Source organism: Hydra viridissima, unplaced genomic scaffold, assembly GCF_058129835.1.
Source record: "Hydra viridissima isolate aposymbiotic clone 2 unplaced genomic scaffold, HvirCarnegie_v1 scaffold_9, whole genome shotgun sequence".
Taxonomy (NCBI): domain Eukaryota; kingdom Metazoa; phylum Cnidaria; class Hydrozoa; order Anthoathecata; family Hydridae; genus Hydra; species Hydra viridissima.
This window is the reverse complement of record NW_028324308.1, coordinates 3,085,292-3,102,552: the sequence shown is the minus strand read 5'-3', so window position 1 is coordinate 3,102,552 and position 17,261 is coordinate 3,085,292. Positions and strand designations below refer to the sequence as shown.

Genomic DNA, 17,261 nt, shown 5'->3' with positions numbered 1-17,261 from the left:
CTTTTGTGAAAAATCCTAGGATTATGGGATCAACAATTTATACGGAAACTTTTAGAAAACAAATGTCTCCTTTGTGAGGTATTTTTTACTGGCACCTGTAAACAAGCAATGTTAGGATGAAATCACACCAAAGGACTAATATTACTTTAAGCCAGAGCGTGACATTTGTTTGAGAAACAAAAGCAAATAAAAAATTTAAAAATTTGAAAAACTGTTACAGTACATATATTTATCTAGTGATGTGTATATGAAAAGTGAACGCATTTTCTTGGATTTTTCCAAATTCTGTTTATTGTTTGCAGCTTAAAAGTTTCAGAAAAATAAAAAACATATCAATTATACCAATAACAAAACAGAGATAAAAACTGAAAATTTAAAACACTTTTAAATCTGTTATAGGATATTTCATCCCAGTGTGATTTTCATATAGCTAAGCAAACTGCCTGAAGGTCGCACTGACAGGAATTCAAATGCAACAAACTTCTAAATGCTTTAACTTTCACTTTACATTTTGTTTTTATGTCAGTTCTGATCCTAAAATGATTGCTCTTGTTTGTATTGTTTAATATAAAGGATAGTTCTTACAAACATGAAAATATCTAATGTTTTTGCTTAACATCATCACTTATACACTAAACCTCTGAATGAAAAAGCTATAAAAGCTTTTGTTAAATTGAAACGAATATCGGCTTCACAGCATTCATAGAGAATTCTTTTCAAAATTTTATTTCTATTTACAAGAACCGAATTAGCAAACTACTTAGGGTAAATATTATCCAGCTAAAATCTGTTACAAACATAAGAGCCAGATTACAATATATCTTATACGGTTTGACAAAAAATTTGATTTAAGAAACAATATATATATATATATATTTATATTATATATATATTTTTCGATTTTTTTACATTGTTAAGTTAGATACTTCTAATTTATTTAATAAATTTCTCTTTTATTTTTTAGTAAAACAGCATAAAATGTTTTCAAAAAAAGCCAAATTTAGTTATTTTAGTAGCGATCCATTCGCATCATTTACAGCTCTGCATCTACAGAGTATGCGCTTAACATTTTCAACAAACTCCAACCACTAAGCAGTCTTTGGAACTTTGGATCTTTTTTTTATTGAGCTGCCTATCTTTAAATTAATTTTCCATCTAAAATATTGAGACTATTAAATAATATAAAATGATGGCATTTTTTTCAATTTCTACATATCTTTTGTTAAGCCTTATGATTAAAAAAACATATAGAGTTACTGTCTTCTTAGTAGAGTTAATGTCTTCTTAAAAAAGCATATGTTCAGAGTTAATGTCTTCTTAAAATTAACTAATTTCAATCAGAAATCGTTGTTCGAATACTTTAGCATAATTGGTTAGTTAAAATTGAATGAAACTTATACTGTTTTATGGAGTGCCATCCATACCCTTCTTAAATTGATCTCTCAGGACATTTTGTTATAATGACCGTTATATGACCGCAGATATATTTAAATTTTAACTTCGTTTTCGCTTGATTCAAAAACAGGAGTAGTTAGCAAAATTCATAAAGAAATTGCACAACAATATTAATACTTAAAAATGCTTGGAAAAGAAAAAAAAAGAAAAAAAAGGGCATACTGTTTTGTCATGTTTAAACATGTGACCAAAATTTTTTTAACTTACCAGAACAATTTACGCATTAAATATATTAAAATAGCAATTTGACTTTAATTCCCTTTAGAGTGATAACCATTTGTATTAGATACAAGCAGTAAATGGTTTCGTGTAAAAAACCTTTAAAGAGACAAAAATTATTACTAAAAGTAAGTTGAAGATAATTATTAGGAGATTATTTTTTATTCAATAAAAATTTAAAACTTTTAAGTAATTTAAAAACTTTAATTTAATTTAAAAACTTTTCAGCAATTTTCTTAATTAAACTCACAGTTGTATTAGTACAAAAAATTACAATTTTATGGTATTATATTTATGATAAAAATAATTTAAACATATAAGATTATTATATAATTATGTGACAGAACTCAAAATTTAATGAGAATAAGAAATGGCTGTAATAAGAATATCATGTTGTTTTCTTTGTTTGCTTTTTTGTCAAAAAAAGAGGAATCATATTCTAGTTAACTTCAAGATTAATAATAAATATTGTTAAAAAAAGAATTTTTTTACAAACTTTCTTATTTATGCTTTAATTGTTAATACACAAATATGGAATTTAATACATGATTAAAAGTATTTATAGCTACAAAATCCGGCTGTAATCAACTCTCTCCCTTCTTTTTTCCTTCTTCCTCTTTTTTTTTTCCTCACCCTTCCCTCCCACCCCATTTTTGTTATTGATTATGATGGAGATACTGATTAAGGATCCTACAAACTACAGGTCTTAAAATCTAATTAAAATACTCTAATATAAAGTTGAAAAGAGAAAAATCTACATCAAGTTGCTAATATTTGCCATCTTGATTACTGATTAACGTTGTTTAAAATCCATCTTTTAAAAGTACAGGGTGCGTAGAAACTCAAAAGAAAAAAGTTTGATTTTTTACCATTAAGCCTACAACATTAATATATAATAAAAATGGAAATAATATACCTTTATTTTATAAATAATATATCTTTATTTTGTCCTTTAGCTTGACAATCATTCAATGTGTCCTCCATTGACAGTAATGACTGCCTTCAGGAAGTTCTGAACCTTGAGCAAACTTTCTTGATGTAAGGTTCTTTCATTTTTAATCAGTGCTTCTTTATGGAAAATTCCAGAGATTTCAAGTTTGAATGAGAGATGGCACAAATCTTGGACTCAATTTTATCCCATATGACTTAGTCAAAGGGATTCAGGTTATGACTGCTTGGAGACCACTTTTCTTTTGATCAGAATTAGAGCATGTTAGTTGACAGCCATTTTTGAACTTTTAGGCAGTATGGGCAAGAAACCAGTCCCCTTGGAACACAATTTTTCCTCACCTTAGGAGGAACCTTTTAAGCCACTAGAAAAAAACACTAGAGGTTTTTTTTTTCCGCCTGAGGCAATAAGCCAAAAACCATAACTGCTGCAGGATGCTTCGTTTGAAAAATATGTCTGATATTTTTTGGGACATCTTCAGCTTTTTAAGTACTTATGTTATCTATTTCTACTGTTATAATAAGAATCAAGCTCGGAAAGATTTTTATTAGAAAGTAAGACCTTTAGCTTTTTTCTATCTTTGAGAATGTTGAGCAACCTTTTTGATATTGGCAGTCTTGAAGCTTTTTTTGAGTCTGTGTCATTTGATCTCTTGTTTTTGTTCTTTACTTTGTTTGAAGGTTATCCTTAACAATTTTCCTGATGGTACTGCCACTTACTCTACCTTTCCTGACCATTTTTCTTATAGATCTTATGGGATTGCTTTTTATTTTTGACTTTAAACTTTTAATCAAAGCAGAGGTTGTAGCATTTTGTGGACTTCCTCCCGGGTGATTCGGAAGCCTACCTTTGTCATCTGACTCATTTTTCAGTCGGAAAACATTTATTGATTATTTTTGACACATTTAGAGAAATGTTACGAAAAATTAAAAAAAAAAAAAAAAATTGAGAGCGATGAACGAACCCACTACTCTCTAATATTCATGAACTTACCTCATTTTCATAAGCATTTGAAAAAAAAAATTTGCATTGGCTTTAATGACTTTTGCGAATCGATTTTGAATTGATTCAACTGAACTCTTTATCGTATCTGAATCAATTTGACCCAAGGTTCATAGAGCAAGATTTTCAGCTCTTCTTTCTTTTTAATACATCGTGCGCCTGGCTTTTTGCTTTAGAATAGCCCACAGCTTCAATTAGATTGAGATCTGAATTTTGAGCCGGCCATTTAAGTAACTTAATCTGTTTGGGATCGTTGTCTTGTTGGAAGATGAAATGTTTTCCCATTCGCAGTTTACGAGTTGAGGCTAGAAGATTTTTATTGAGAATGTTTACATAAATGTCAGAGTCCATAATTCCATCAAAAAACTCCAGCTTTCCTGTTCCATTTCAAGTCATTGATCCCCATACCATAACATTGCATCCACCAAATTTCGCTGTTCCTTGAATGCAGCTGAGTTTGAATGCTTTTGGCGCCTTCCTTTCTCGATACCTTTTAAGCTCCATTGGACTTAAGATTAAATTTTGATTCTTCAGTCTACAAAATTTTCTTCCTGAATGATAGCGCCATGTTTACATATTGCTTAGCAAATGCGAGTCTTCGCTCTCAATGGGTTTTTGAAAGAAATGGTTTCTTACGTAAAACTCTTGCTTTAAATCTACTCTCTTTCAATCGATTTTCGAATAGCTAAGAATTCCAAGTTCTTTTTCAAGAAGGTTTGACGCTTTTTGGTGCTGATAAAAATTGGCTTTCCTCCACCATCCTTCACCATCCTTCACAATTTGTCGATCAATTCTCGGTGTTGTTTTGTGGCTTGCTCCTGATCTTGGGTGATTTTTCACATATCCAAACCTTTTGTGTTTTTTAACCAAGTCGCTGATGGTTCCTAATGCCATTCCAGCCGCTTCTTGTATCAATATGAATGTTTTACCTTGTTTAAACAAGTCTATAACTTTTGGTTGCGCTGAGCTTGTGACGTTGGTTTTAACTACCATTTTTGACGGTTTCAATAACAAATCAAGTTGCTTTGAAAAATCAGTCGATTATTAGCGGTTACTCATTATTTTAGAATAAAATGATTTGAATTATTGCTTAAAAAATCTTTTTTTACTCATCACTCAGAAAACATTGTGTTAGGATAATTATCTTTCGTCACGGTTTCAACACGCCATAAGGAATCGTTAAATTTTGGGCAAATCGTTAAATTTTGGGCAAAAAAAGTTAAACTTTGGGCAAAAAAAGTTCATCAATGTAATCTTGTTTTTGTCATCTGAAATCATGATTAAATTTACTTTCAGAAAAACCGTAAAAATTTCCATCAAAAACTTTTTTTTCTGAATAACTCGCTAAAATTTGTTTTTCACAATAAAATTTTGTGTTCGGATACTTATTTCTCTAATTGTATGAAGATACCGAACCGTATTGGGTTTAATCAGTGGTGTAATTAGCTCGGGTGACCCAGGGGGAAAAGTGGTGGTGTCACCTTATCAAAAGTTAAAAGCAATAAATTTAATATGAACTTCATGGAACAATTAATATTTATTTTTCTAATTTTGAACAAATACCTAAGCGCAATTACAACGAAGACGCAAAAACATATTTTATAATATGTGTTTATTTTACAATTAAAATATCTTCTTTCTGGCTTTGGCAACTGCAAGCTCTGAAATAACATCGTTAAAGTTTATATTTTGTAATGTCTTATGTTCTATGACTAATATACCAAGATTGCTAAGCGGCGATTAACACACGCCAGATTTACACATCAAGCTACAATGCTTGTAGGGTAATCCCCTAAAAGGAAAAAGTTATGCAAGCCATTTAGTTTTTTTTTCTAACTTATGTAATAATTGTCACCCCAAAATGGGTGACACACGGGACAGGCCGCTTCACTTCCCTGGTACGCTACTGTGTTTAATTATTATTACTTCACTTTGTATTCGGTTTTTACGTCTAAAATATCTTTTAAAATATACGTCGAATAACTTTAATTGATTATAAACTACAACTAACAATATAAACAAATAAAAATTGTTTACAGTATATATATATATATATATATATATATATATATATATATATATATATATATATATATATATATATATATATATATATATAAAATCTATCTAATGATATAGCTATCGACTTCCTTTTAGAATATTAAGTTAACCCTCGTAAAAATTGTTTTTATTATTATGCGTGCCAATACAAAAAATTGTTTTTTAGAATGTTGTTAAATAAAAAATCGCTTTTTCTGTCATAAAAATTGAATTGATTGTGTTAAAAAAAATCCAATGTTTTATAAGAATCACATGCTTCACATAAATAACATTTTTTAATAAGAAGAAGAGAATAAAATTTGAATAAAATTTACAGTTTATTCGTATTCGAAACGAATTCATTCGCACACAGCTTGTTCATAATAAACCAAAAAACTTTTTTAAACTTTAATTGTAAAAACCAGGCTGGCACTTTTTGCTTTTTAAAACAAAATCATTTAATGACGTTATTTATTCAAAATGGCGAATATTAGCGATTTGTTGTATATTTTTCTACTTTTAACTTCAATCAGTACTTTAATTTTGTTTTTATACGATTCTTTTTTTATACGAATCAGCATAAAATTCTCCATTATAATCAATCATAAAAATAGGGCAGAGGGAAAAGAAGGGAGAGAAGAAAGTCGAGTCGCGCCCAAAGTTCTCCTCAATAAAACTAAATAAGTGGCAAAGAATCTCTGACATGATATCAAAGTTTTTACATTTTACCCTGAGTTTTATCCAGCTGCGGCCGGGCCTGTTTTCGCTTTTGATAAAGAAAGTTTTTAATCTTAGAGTTCCGGTTTAATGTCTTAGAATTGATAATTAATACTAATAAGAATGAGGATTTCTTTAAAATATTATGATGTCTTTTATCTGAACTGTCTTTAAGTCTTAGTAAATTGAATATATTATTATAGTTCATTTTTAAGTTTTGAGATTTTTTATAATGAGAAACAACTGTGCGCATCAACTATTAGAGAACGAAGTGTCCTATGATCACATTGCATAAGATTTGATATAAAGTCGAAAACAATAAATCTTGGCCCATTCAAGACTCTAATGCAGATCAACTGCCCAATGTTTTTCTTTCTTCATCGTGCCCTTTTTTGTGGTGTGCAAACCTTTTTTCATTTACTTAAATTAATACGTGTACTATAAAATGATGTTTGGTCACCTACGTTTGGTCACCTGAGTTTCGACTAAAAAAATTAAATTCCTAATTTCTTATTTACAAATATTAAAAGAACAAAAAAAAATTCTAATTTGGTACATTTTTTTGGTTTGGTTCTAATTTTTTTGAATGTAACTTATAAATATCAAATACAAATTTTTTCTTACGTGATAAAACCTGTTTTTCCGAAATTTCTTTTAGTCAAACGCCGAAGCGAAACTGCTGTGAAACGCGTTGGATTAGCAGAGTGTAATTAAAACCTTCTGAAAATTCGTTTTATAACTTGAAAAAAAAAAACGTTTTTCAAGATTTGTATTTCTGTTGAAACTATTATAACCAAATTTGCAATAAAAAAAAAAGGTTTATTGTAAGGTGAACGATGGCCGCTTTTTATACAATTTTAGTTGCAACCACCCACGATTTACTTATTAACATTTCGATAAGGATTAACAGAAAATATATCTCATAAGCAATACATTTAAAAAGATAAGTAAAATGATGGATTGTTTCATGTGAGACCTCATTGATAATAATGATCTTTTTTGTGTAATGGACTAAAGAAAACGTTTTTTTTTTTAAAATTTTTAAAGGGTGTGATTGCAGCCATCAAACTCCTCAACACTCTCTTTCGCAGACCATAATTAGTAGACCGTAAAGATTTTTTTTTTCCATCTTCTTTTCCTAAAAATTAAAATCATTTGCTGATTGGGGAATAAATATACGCATAGTTAATAATGAAAACCTTTTATTAACTTGAGAATTGAAAATATTGAGCAGTCGGCAAATGATTTAAACGCAGCGTTACATTCGGTAAATTAACAGAGTGTTACATTCGATAAATTAGTAACTCTCAAAAATGTGGCTTTTGAATAGAAAAAGATGTTTATTTAAATACACGCGTTAGTAAAGTATGGCTTTTGTTTATATCAGGGCTTTCGCATAAACAATGCCATTGCACTGCCGGCTCTCTCAAGAGCGATTGACTAATCATCATATCCCAATGTTCCGCCTCCACTTGTCCACTACAATTCCTCCCAAATGCTATCCACCCTATTTTTTCTTGTTGAAGCCACCGAGTGGCCGAAAAAGAGACGCTAAGCATTAAGGTGTTGATAAGAAGATCTTCTTGCGGCAGGTCAAATTGAAAACTTTTGTTCGAACCAGGGTTATCTTCTGTTATTTTTAAAAATGTAGTCTTACGCTGGACGCATTCACAAGAAGGCGACACCAATTCAGCTTGTATAATAATTTCCCGTTTAGATTCGTACCTCAATTCGTCCAGTTTTGTTGTTTGGTCTACATTTACAATGAGCTTGGAAGTATCTGTTTTATACTCTAGTGATACTAAGATTTCAAGCTTTTCACTTTTAGGCAATACAACAGATTGAAGTGACCTGGGTTTTTTCTGCAGGTTTACATTCTCGCCGAAAGTTATAGTTGTGGGTAACATTTCAGCATTAAGGTCAAGTTCACCTAACTGCATAATACTTTCACCTAAGTTAAATTCGCGGAAAATCTTTTTACAAACACAAATTTTGAACGATAAAGACATCGAGGCAAGCCCGTTTCTAGGGAATAAATAAAATACAAAGACGTCATCTAAATCAGCATAGACTATTTTGTTATCGCGAAGTGATGCTTCAAAAATATTGGAGCAGTTTTTTTGTCCTTTGGTCGGATTTAATAAAGAACTTTTTATTTTGCCCCTGATTCGAAAACCTTCTAATGCAAACTCTTCAACGCGGCTTATATTAAATCGTATTTGTTTCATATAAACTACAAGCTTTCCGACGTGTAACGTGTAATCTATATTTATGTCTAGAGCACATGTATATGGTATTTCCGGTATTTTTATCATTGACGGAGGGATATTTAACAATTTGGTTGGCAACGGGTGCATTGAAGTTGAGTTGGTTTCTGATAGTGTTGAAAGTTGATCTCTAGGTGTCATATTTTTAAAAATGTCTGATACTGCTGATTCTCCATCAGTAGATTGGTCTGAGTATGTCAAAGGACTACCATAACAATCAATATAGGGTGGGCTTTCTGCAAAGGCAGGATTATATTCATTTTTATTATCTTTTGGTTCTTTTTGTCTAGGCATGTATTCATAAGTTCTTTCGTCGTTCATATTTACAGAATACACTGGCATCCCTTTTCTTGATTGTGCAGTTTGACCATAATCAATTAGTGAATTACTAGTAGAACCTGTTCCAGACAGTAAAGTTGAGTCACTGAGTGAAACACATAAGTCCTTTGAAGGAACTTCTAAAGAGAGTAAATTTTGAGCATTTCCCATTGCTAATATAAAAGTAATGTTAAAAACTACGTCTATCAGAAAACCGAAAAATAAAAGTACGTTAGAATTATATTTTCTGACGCATTTTTGTGTAAAAAGTTTAAGAGGAAAAAAGAGCGCCGAATGCGCAGGTGTTTCTGACCGCAGGTGTTTCTTGTTATGTTTTTTGTTTTTTAAAAATAGTTTCTCACTTTAATTTTTGTTCTTAACTTTTGTAATATAAATTATTAAAATATTTTATCAAAAGAATATTTTGTAGGCGAAAACTCTTACGAAAAAATGTTTTGCTAATAATACTTTTAAATCCAATGATATTTAGATTAGAAAGAATTTTTGTGTAGTTGGTTTTATGTATTTACGTATTGTCACTTAGTTCTAATGCTTTCTTCTCATTTTCAAAATATTTATCTTTTTTTTTTCTCAAGCAAGTTATTTCAACTTGCTTGAGGGAAAAAAAGGAAATTCTCTGACTTGTTTGCAAAATCTGGGTTGTGGCTATCGTAAGAGCTCTCCATCCCTTACCCATCACAAATTTCAATCTAAATTTTGGAACGCCCAAAAAACTCTAAAAGGTTTAAATTTATGTATGAGTTTTGCTTTCTAAGAGTTTCGAAAATATTTTGCCTTTTTTATTTCTTTGTCAATCTTTTTTGATGTTTTTTTTTTTTTTTCTTTAATTCGGACAAAAAATTTTTCGATAAACGTTTTTGTCGCAAAAAAACGTCAACTTATCATTAAAGCTCCCGTTACATTCGCTTCTATTGATTTAGGAGTTTTATTGTTTCATCCAGGGAATTCGTGTCATATTCGAAGAGGAGTTCCTTGAAAATGTTCATTTAACGGATCAGGTCGTTTTTCATTCTAAATTATAAAGGATCTGAATTTTTTTTTTAGCACAGATGAGTCGAACAATCGTCTGTTTTTTTTGTACATATATTTTTTGTTACTTGAAATTTTCTTTAAAGCCATCACAAATTTATAAATTTCAAAACTAACGAAGCTGAACTTATTTTAACTTTTCGGATGTTGACAGCTTACTTTAGTCCACTCTCGCCTGTGGACTCCGCTTGCTATTTTTATTGATATTAAAAATTCATTAAGGGGTGACAGAGTTCATATAATTAAAAAACATACAGATACGCAAACGTATATCACGAGCTCGATTCTTAAAGCAGAACTTTTGATTGGTTGAACATCTTTTCTTTGCGGCTACTTTATCTTTATGGTGATACCCCTTTGACATTTGTGGACTTTTTTCTTCAGCACTTAGGAAAAGAAAATCCGAGTTTGACTCTACAGCTAAACGCCTAATGTAGACAGTATATAGAGCATAGTTTGTAACACGAACCGAACATCTCTTTCAGGTGTTGTAAATTTCATTCGATACTTTAACAAAAACGAAATAAATTGTTGAAATGGTCCGAAACATTTCCATGTACCTTTAAAAATTACCCAAACAATCCTATGATCTTAACGAATTCCATAAAGCTAAAGAACTTCTCTAAATATCTGAAACCGCTCTACTGCAGCACGCACTGCACGCAATAGATCACACTATATTCCATCATAAAACACTACAACACGCTATAGCTAGTAAGTACACAATAAAAAAAAACATCTGGTATTATCTTTAACAAAGCTAAAATCCATTTGGGATTTGATCAATTATTCTTTTTAACAAAACATCTAATCCGGTAAATAAAAAAAATATCTAATTAACTTTTGAACGTTTAATAAAATCTTCTGTAGTGAAAAAACTAAATAAATGACGTTTCAACAAAAAATTTGCTAATAATCATTTCGCGCATTTTTCGCACATTAAAATTTACTTTTGAAATTTAACTCTTTATTTTCAAAGTTGTTAAAAAAGGAAAAAAAACAAAAAAACTAGAATAACGTACAATAGAACGTGTCATTATTTTATCAAAATGTTTCTAAGTTTACCATCAGTAGTTTGCAACCAAACAAATCGACACAATGATCACAATTATTGAAGGGCAACTGTTCTAATATTTGAATTGTATTGTTCCGTGCCTCAAGGTATTTCACAAATAGTTAAAGAGTCATTATTGTATTACACTGGTCCCAAAGATATATGGAGGGTTCGGTTTTTTTAGGTTAAATTTTCTATGTGATATTGGTTTATGTCCTGGCTCCAATTTTAGCGCATGCATTTTCGAGCTAAGTATGATATAATGGGGTTTTGGACTTGCTATTAATCTTTATTAAAGTTTCATATACTTCTAAGCGCCTTTACTACTAAACCCCACCTCCAGAAATAGCTCTTTAGATTAAATTGTCTACGAAAGAAACCTCCTTTTGCACTAACAAATCTACTTATGACAGAGAAATCAGAAGCTTAATCTATCAAAAGTAATTTTAGCAGTAAATATCTAAAAATTTTCGATACACTTCAGTAGTTAAACAGGTATTGTATCAAAACTTTTTACCCAGCAAGCACCACAACGTTGAAACAACGTTGAAACAACGTTGAAATAACGTTGATCGACGTTGATCAACGTTATTTCAACGTTGTTTCAATGTTGTGTGCTTGCTGGGTAGGTATAAACGAAATTTTTATTCATTTAGTCTAGCAACATGCTCAGTATAAGCCAAACTAATACAAAGGCAGCATGTTAAGTTGTTAAATTCTGGTTACAATGTATCTGTTAGATTGCAATTAGCCTTAATAGTTAAAAGAAGTTAAAAAAAACTTTCATGTGTTTCAAATACCAAACTGATTTTTACTTATGCCTTGAAAAAGCAATTAAAGTGCTGAGAACTATGAGCTTAATGCTTTTCTTCTAACTTTTTACAACAAAACTATCTTTAAAAAAAGACAATTTCGGTGTAAAGAAAAATCTTTAACTACTGTAGGATTTATTTTAATTGTTCTCTACCTTTGATTATTTCCAGATTAAAATTGCAAACGTTAAAAGCTGCTAAAGGGACATTAAAATGAAATATTTTACATTTTATCAATTCAAGAAAATAATTCTCATAAACATCACAGGAATATACAAGCTTAAAAAACTTTGGGGGCGGCACAAAAGTTGCAGTATTTAGTTTACAGCCATTATTTTTACAGCCATCATTTTTAAAGTCATCATTTTTATAGTCATCATTTTTATAGTTATCAGAAAGTCAGAACAACATCAGAAAGCTTGTTATTGTTGGATTTGCAGATGAGCTTAGAGTTGAACGTTTGCGTCACTTCCTATTACTAAAAGTTGTTAATACTGTACGGCATTTTCTTAGCGCCCCATCTAACGCCCTATATTTCTTCTAAAAAGTTAATTTTTGTCTTAATCAACCGGTGAGTCCTTTACAAAAGATTTTCGTTCATCTTTAGAAAATTTTGATTTTGTAGCCTCATTCCACAATTTGCTTTTGCTTTCTGGAATTGCTCCGTCAAGAGAAATAAATGACGGGAAATCAGAAGGTTTTCCTCTCGGACTATTCAAGCTGAACACAGGTGCTAAATCTTGGTTAGCAAATTTTTTTATGTCAAGGTCTAAGGATGTTGGTTTTTCAGGTTTCTCAGCATTGCTATCAGTTGTGCTAAACAGATCACTATTTTCAGTTTTATCCTGTAATGGAAAAGCTTCTACGTTACAATCGCTGCAAGTCAAGTTAACCAAAGACTCTTTAACTGCTTTTCGTACCATTGGTGATCTACAAACCAATTTTGGGGATAAAAAATTGTTTTTTTTGGCGCTTGAGTAGTTAATTTCAGTTTCATCTTGCAAAGATGGGCTATTTGAAAAACAGTCAGCATTTAACAACATTGTCTCTTGATCAGAGACATTTTCATCCAACTTTAAATCAGAATATTTCAATTTGCATGCCTTGCATGTCCCGTTACCGTAACAATCGCAATCTATTGCAACATCATTTTCTCCACACTCAGCTTTATATGATTTTAAATTTTTTTCATTGGAACATGCAGTTTTTAAATTGAAAATCAGAGGGTGTAGGCTTAAAGGTAACATCAGTGTACATACTCGTATAATTGCTGCAATATCTAAGCTAAACAAGTTAAAAATTGGCAAGGTCACAGCGTAGCCACCAATCCAAATGAAGAAACTTAAAAGTATCATAAAGAACAATGTACTTTCTATGTTATAATATTGTTCCATAAAAAAAGGGCAGTTGGTTTTTTTCCGACGGAACAAATGTAGGAGATGCTTGGCAGCAAGCAAAAATAAGATGGCATAGTACGAAATTTCAACCAGTATAAGGATCTTATCCATGTGAGATGAAGGATTGATAATGCTACAAAGGAACTCCCATTCATCCATTTTGACCCAACTCATGATTGAAAAAACACCTGAAAGCATGACTCCTTCTAAAACGAAGACAACTCCTTTAAATACAGCATCTCTTTCTCCTGCTTCTCCGCTGGTCAGCCGAAGAGAAAAATGAAAAGTAAGCATAATTAGTGAGCAAATGCATGCTCCAAGTGAAAAAAACTTTAGTGAGGTTAAACCTTGACAAAACCGTAATTCTGAACTCCACCCTTTATACAAATAGAGCGCCATTATTGTCCCGTAGCTGGCTAGCAAAATACTAAACAGCATCAAGAAAAAACCAAGAATATTCATAAGATTCACTGGCTTGTATAGACATATCCGAAACAAAAACAATATGTTAAGAATAATGGCTAAAACACTCAAAAAAGTAGTTGTCGCAATTAAAGGCAAGCCCCATTTAAGCTGTATAATGGTTTTGTCATAAGTTGTCCTCCTGGTCATGTTTTTGTGTGAGTTCTCTTTTTCTGCTTTTTGTGAAACAGACACACACTTTTTACACAAACAGAAAGCCGAAGTTTTGATTTGTTCATCGCATTGTATACTACAGTTGATGGCTGCAATAAACTTAATAAAGTATTCTTCAGACTGGTTAAAGTTTTTCATATAACTCTGATTCGAATACCATTTTTGAAAAAGAGGTAGAAAAGGAGCCAGATCTTTGCTTCTTAGAGGAGCTACTGGTGTCATATTAATTCCAGCTTTGAACTCACAGGGAGGTTGAGTGTAGCTAAAATAGAATCAATGTAACGAATCTTGCAACTGTCTTGATTCTTAAAAATATTTTTTTAAATGTTACACATCTTTTCGAAGTTTTCATAATTTAATGATACTTATTGTGGTTTATTTGGTTTATGATAAACATTAACTATTAACATTTGCATTATTACCATATTTTTAAATTAACCATAAAATATATAAATTTTCTTTCTTCTTTTTCCTGTACTTTTCATTATTATTATTATTATTATTATTATTATTATTATTATTATTATTATTATTATTATTATTATTATTATTATTACTTTTATTATTATTATTGTTATTATTATTATTATTATTATTATTATTATTATTATTATTATTATTATTATTATTATTATTATTATTATTATTATTATTATTATTATTATTATTAATATCATTATTATTATCATTATTATTATCATTATTATTACTATTATTATTTTTACTACAATTATTTTACTAGAATTTTTAACAAACAATTAACTGCTGTTCGTATGCAGTAATTGCGATTTAAAAGAATTTTTAAAGGCTTTAACTGTAAGTGCACTTACAGTTCCTCTATTTTTATCTTGACTCCAACAGGATTGGTTTCAGCAACATCATGTGGAAGACAATCAGAAATGTTTTCTTTTTTACACTTGCAATGGATTTGACAAGATCCATCTGCAACGTGTAATATTGCTGCGATGATCACTATGGTTCTTGAAGCATGTGTAAATATCATCCTATAAAAAAATTTTTTTTTTTTTAAGTAACGTAAAGGTGGATTTGAAAAAGAAAATGGTGAACACGGTTACAGAAGTAATATTCTTAAACCATCATGCCAGCATTCTCGCTTTGAAAAGCAGACTCGATATATATCCAGCGCACGCGATCTGCGTTTAACACAATTCAAAGGTTTCCTTTTGTCCATTTTATTAATCTTGGTGAGAATTTCTTTTGTACCACGCCTTTGTACATAAACCATTTTATTTTTTGTTTTGCAAAAACAATTAAAAATTAATCGACGCCCTTTGAAATTTTTGGAGAATTTTATTGAAAATATTATTTACGCAAGATGTTTCGTATTCTAGCATGATATTTAATCGTTAAACTGAAGCAATTTTTTAGTGGATTTTCATATATATTCATTTTGTCTTTTAAAATTCCGAATCATTTCTCAATTTCTGAGATTAACGGTCTCACATGAATTTTTTTTTCCTGAGGTGTAAATCAAATCGATCATCTGACAGTTACTAAAGTAAAACTTTTTTGAAGGCATTTGTTTACCTTGCATTTTTTTTGTACAATGCAGAAAAATTGCAACAAATAATAATTATATTTTAAAGATTTTCAGTGCAAGTTTTTTCGTTTTTTGGTTATAAGTTGTGATTGGATTAGTTCTGGTGGATTTTTAAAAAACCACCGAAAACAATGTGCGTTTGTATGTTTCGGTACATATGTCGGTGTGTTTGTGTGTGTGCGTGTGTGCGTGTGTGCGTGTCTGAGATCGTCTGTGGATTAAGCGTTGGTATGTGTCTGGATAAAAATTTAAAAAAATAATTGCTAGCCAAAAAAGATTTGGGATAAAGATGAACTAACGAAATTAATAAAATTAAAATGTAGCCCTGGTAACCTACCTTAGAGACTTCTCAATTCTTATAAATACTCGTCAATTGTATATATTTGCAGAATCTTTCTTATATGCAGAATCTTTCTTTGTAAAAAAAAAAAAAAAAAAAGAAGAAGAAGATCATTGCAATAAGAAAGACTTTTTCTAAATAAAATATTTTACCTTGTGACATCTGCCTCATTGTAAAATTCATAGGAACTAACTCCGACATTTTCAAATAAAATATAAAAACGCAAAATATTATAACAGTTTTAAACGGTGCGGTTTTACATGATCGTAATTACCAATCATTTTCCGACCTTAAAATGATTGTTAGGACCAAATTTATAAATTACAAAAACTAAAGTAGAAATATCCATTTTCTTAACTTTATAAGTTGAAGTTAACACATTTCAATTGCCAGCTGCTTTTACGCTTAGCTCCTTCGTTGCTTTTCTTGTTTTTTTGTGAGTGTGTGTTTAATACGATAAACGAAAACATAAACACGTGGCTTTAAAGAAGACTTTACAGTGTAAAAAAAGTAATAATAATATAAATATCAATTAAGATTTTTGCATTTTGTTAATTGAAAGTTGATTTGTATTTGATTATATTTTGAGTAAATTTTAGTTAAAATTTTCGTAAATTTTAAATACCAGATTTATTGAGTAAATAACACCATTAATATTTGGGTAGAAATTAATAAAGTAGAAGTTTTAGCCAATGTTAATGTTACAAAAGAATAAATGTTCACATATCAATATGAGATAACGCGAACGAACATAAGCGAATACGCGTTAAATACAGGAACGCTAAATACAAGTAACACGCGTTAATTACTAGTGAACATCTATGTATTACTCGCAAACACAAACGGAACGAAAACAAAAAATATAGAAAGTATTTACTGGCTATTTCATCGTTTTTAATCGTTAAGTGCGGCTTGAGTTCTTAACCTGAAATCGTTTTTATGCAAGTTCAAGAAAAAATAGGGGAGCTCTTTGCAATTGACAAGATGATGTTTTTTTTAAATTTTTTTTTTCTATTTTTACTTTTAAAAAGCGTTCTTATTTAAGTTTAAACTTCGCTGTAAAGTTTTCTTTTCACTGAAATGTTTATGTGATTCAATTGTGTTAAATTTTATTCTCTTAATTAGCTGACTTATATTTGCATTCTACTGTAGTATTTGTTGAAATCACGTAAAAACGAACGAAGTGTCTTCGTAGAGCGCAATGCGCTCTACGTAGCCATAAGCTGCTCAGAGCGCAATATTGTACACGCATGCGCAATTATTTTATTATAACAGTGCGATTTATATTTCAAAATAAAGCTGGTTAGATAGGCGATTGGGGTAAGGGTTAGGGTTAGGGATTGGGATAGGGATAGGGATAGGGATAGGGATAGGGATACGGATAGGGATACGGATAGGGATAGGGATAGGGATAGGGATAGGGTTAACATCAACAAGATTAAAA

At 30.4% G+C, this 17,261-nt stretch overlaps 2 protein-coding genes across 4 annotated transcripts; both read right to left on the bottom strand.

Annotated features, from left to right (window-relative positions):
• Positions 1–7,567: 7,567 nt before the first annotated feature.
• Positions 7,568–10,708, bottom strand: LOC145185597 (synaptotagmin-16-like). Its single transcript, XM_080061547.2, has one exon. It carries the CDS (start codon positions 9,136–9,138, stop codon positions 7,723–7,725), a length of 1,416 nt encoding a protein of 471 aa, XP_079917673.2. The 5' UTR covers positions 9,139–10,708; the 3' UTR covers positions 7,568–7,722.
• A 1,403-nt stretch (positions 10,709–12,111) lies between these two features.
• LOC145185652 (uncharacterized) lies at positions 12,112–16,243 on the bottom strand. 3 transcript variants are annotated; one of them, XM_090098603.1, is made up of 4 exons: positions 15,970–16,243; positions 15,815–15,891; positions 14,747–14,920; positions 12,112–14,178 (listed from the first exon to the last, which is right to left on the bottom strand). In XM_090098603.1, exons 3-4 carry the CDS (start codon positions 14,917–14,919, stop codon positions 12,444–12,446), a joined length of 1,908 nt encoding a protein of 635 aa, XP_089954729.1. In that variant the 5' UTR covers position 14,920; positions 15,815–15,891; positions 15,970–16,243; the 3' UTR covers positions 12,112–12,443. The 3 variants fall into 3 exon arrangements, with proteins under 3 accessions (XP_089954729.1, XP_089954730.1, XP_089954731.1); XM_090098604.1 differs by having other exon boundaries at positions 15,815–15,887; positions 15,970–16,242; XM_090098605.1 differs by lacking the exon at positions 15,815–15,891 and having other exon boundaries at positions 15,970–16,103.
• Between the last annotated feature and the right edge of the window lie 1,018 nt (positions 16,244–17,261).

Bases quoted from the DNA above. Each gene is read 5' to 3' on its own strand.
- LOC145185597 (XM_080061547.2), bottom strand. From the start codon at position 9,138: ATGGGAAATGCTCAAAATTTACTCTCTTTAGAAGTTCCTTCAAAGGAC.
- LOC145185652 (XM_090098603.1), bottom strand. From the start codon at position 14,919: ATGATATTTACACATGCTTCAAGAACCATAGTGATCATCGCAGCAATA. The intron at 14,179-14,746 runs GTAAGTGCACTT...ATTCTATTTTAG, and splicing joins AAGATAAAAATAGAGGAACT to CTACACTCAACCTCCCTGTG.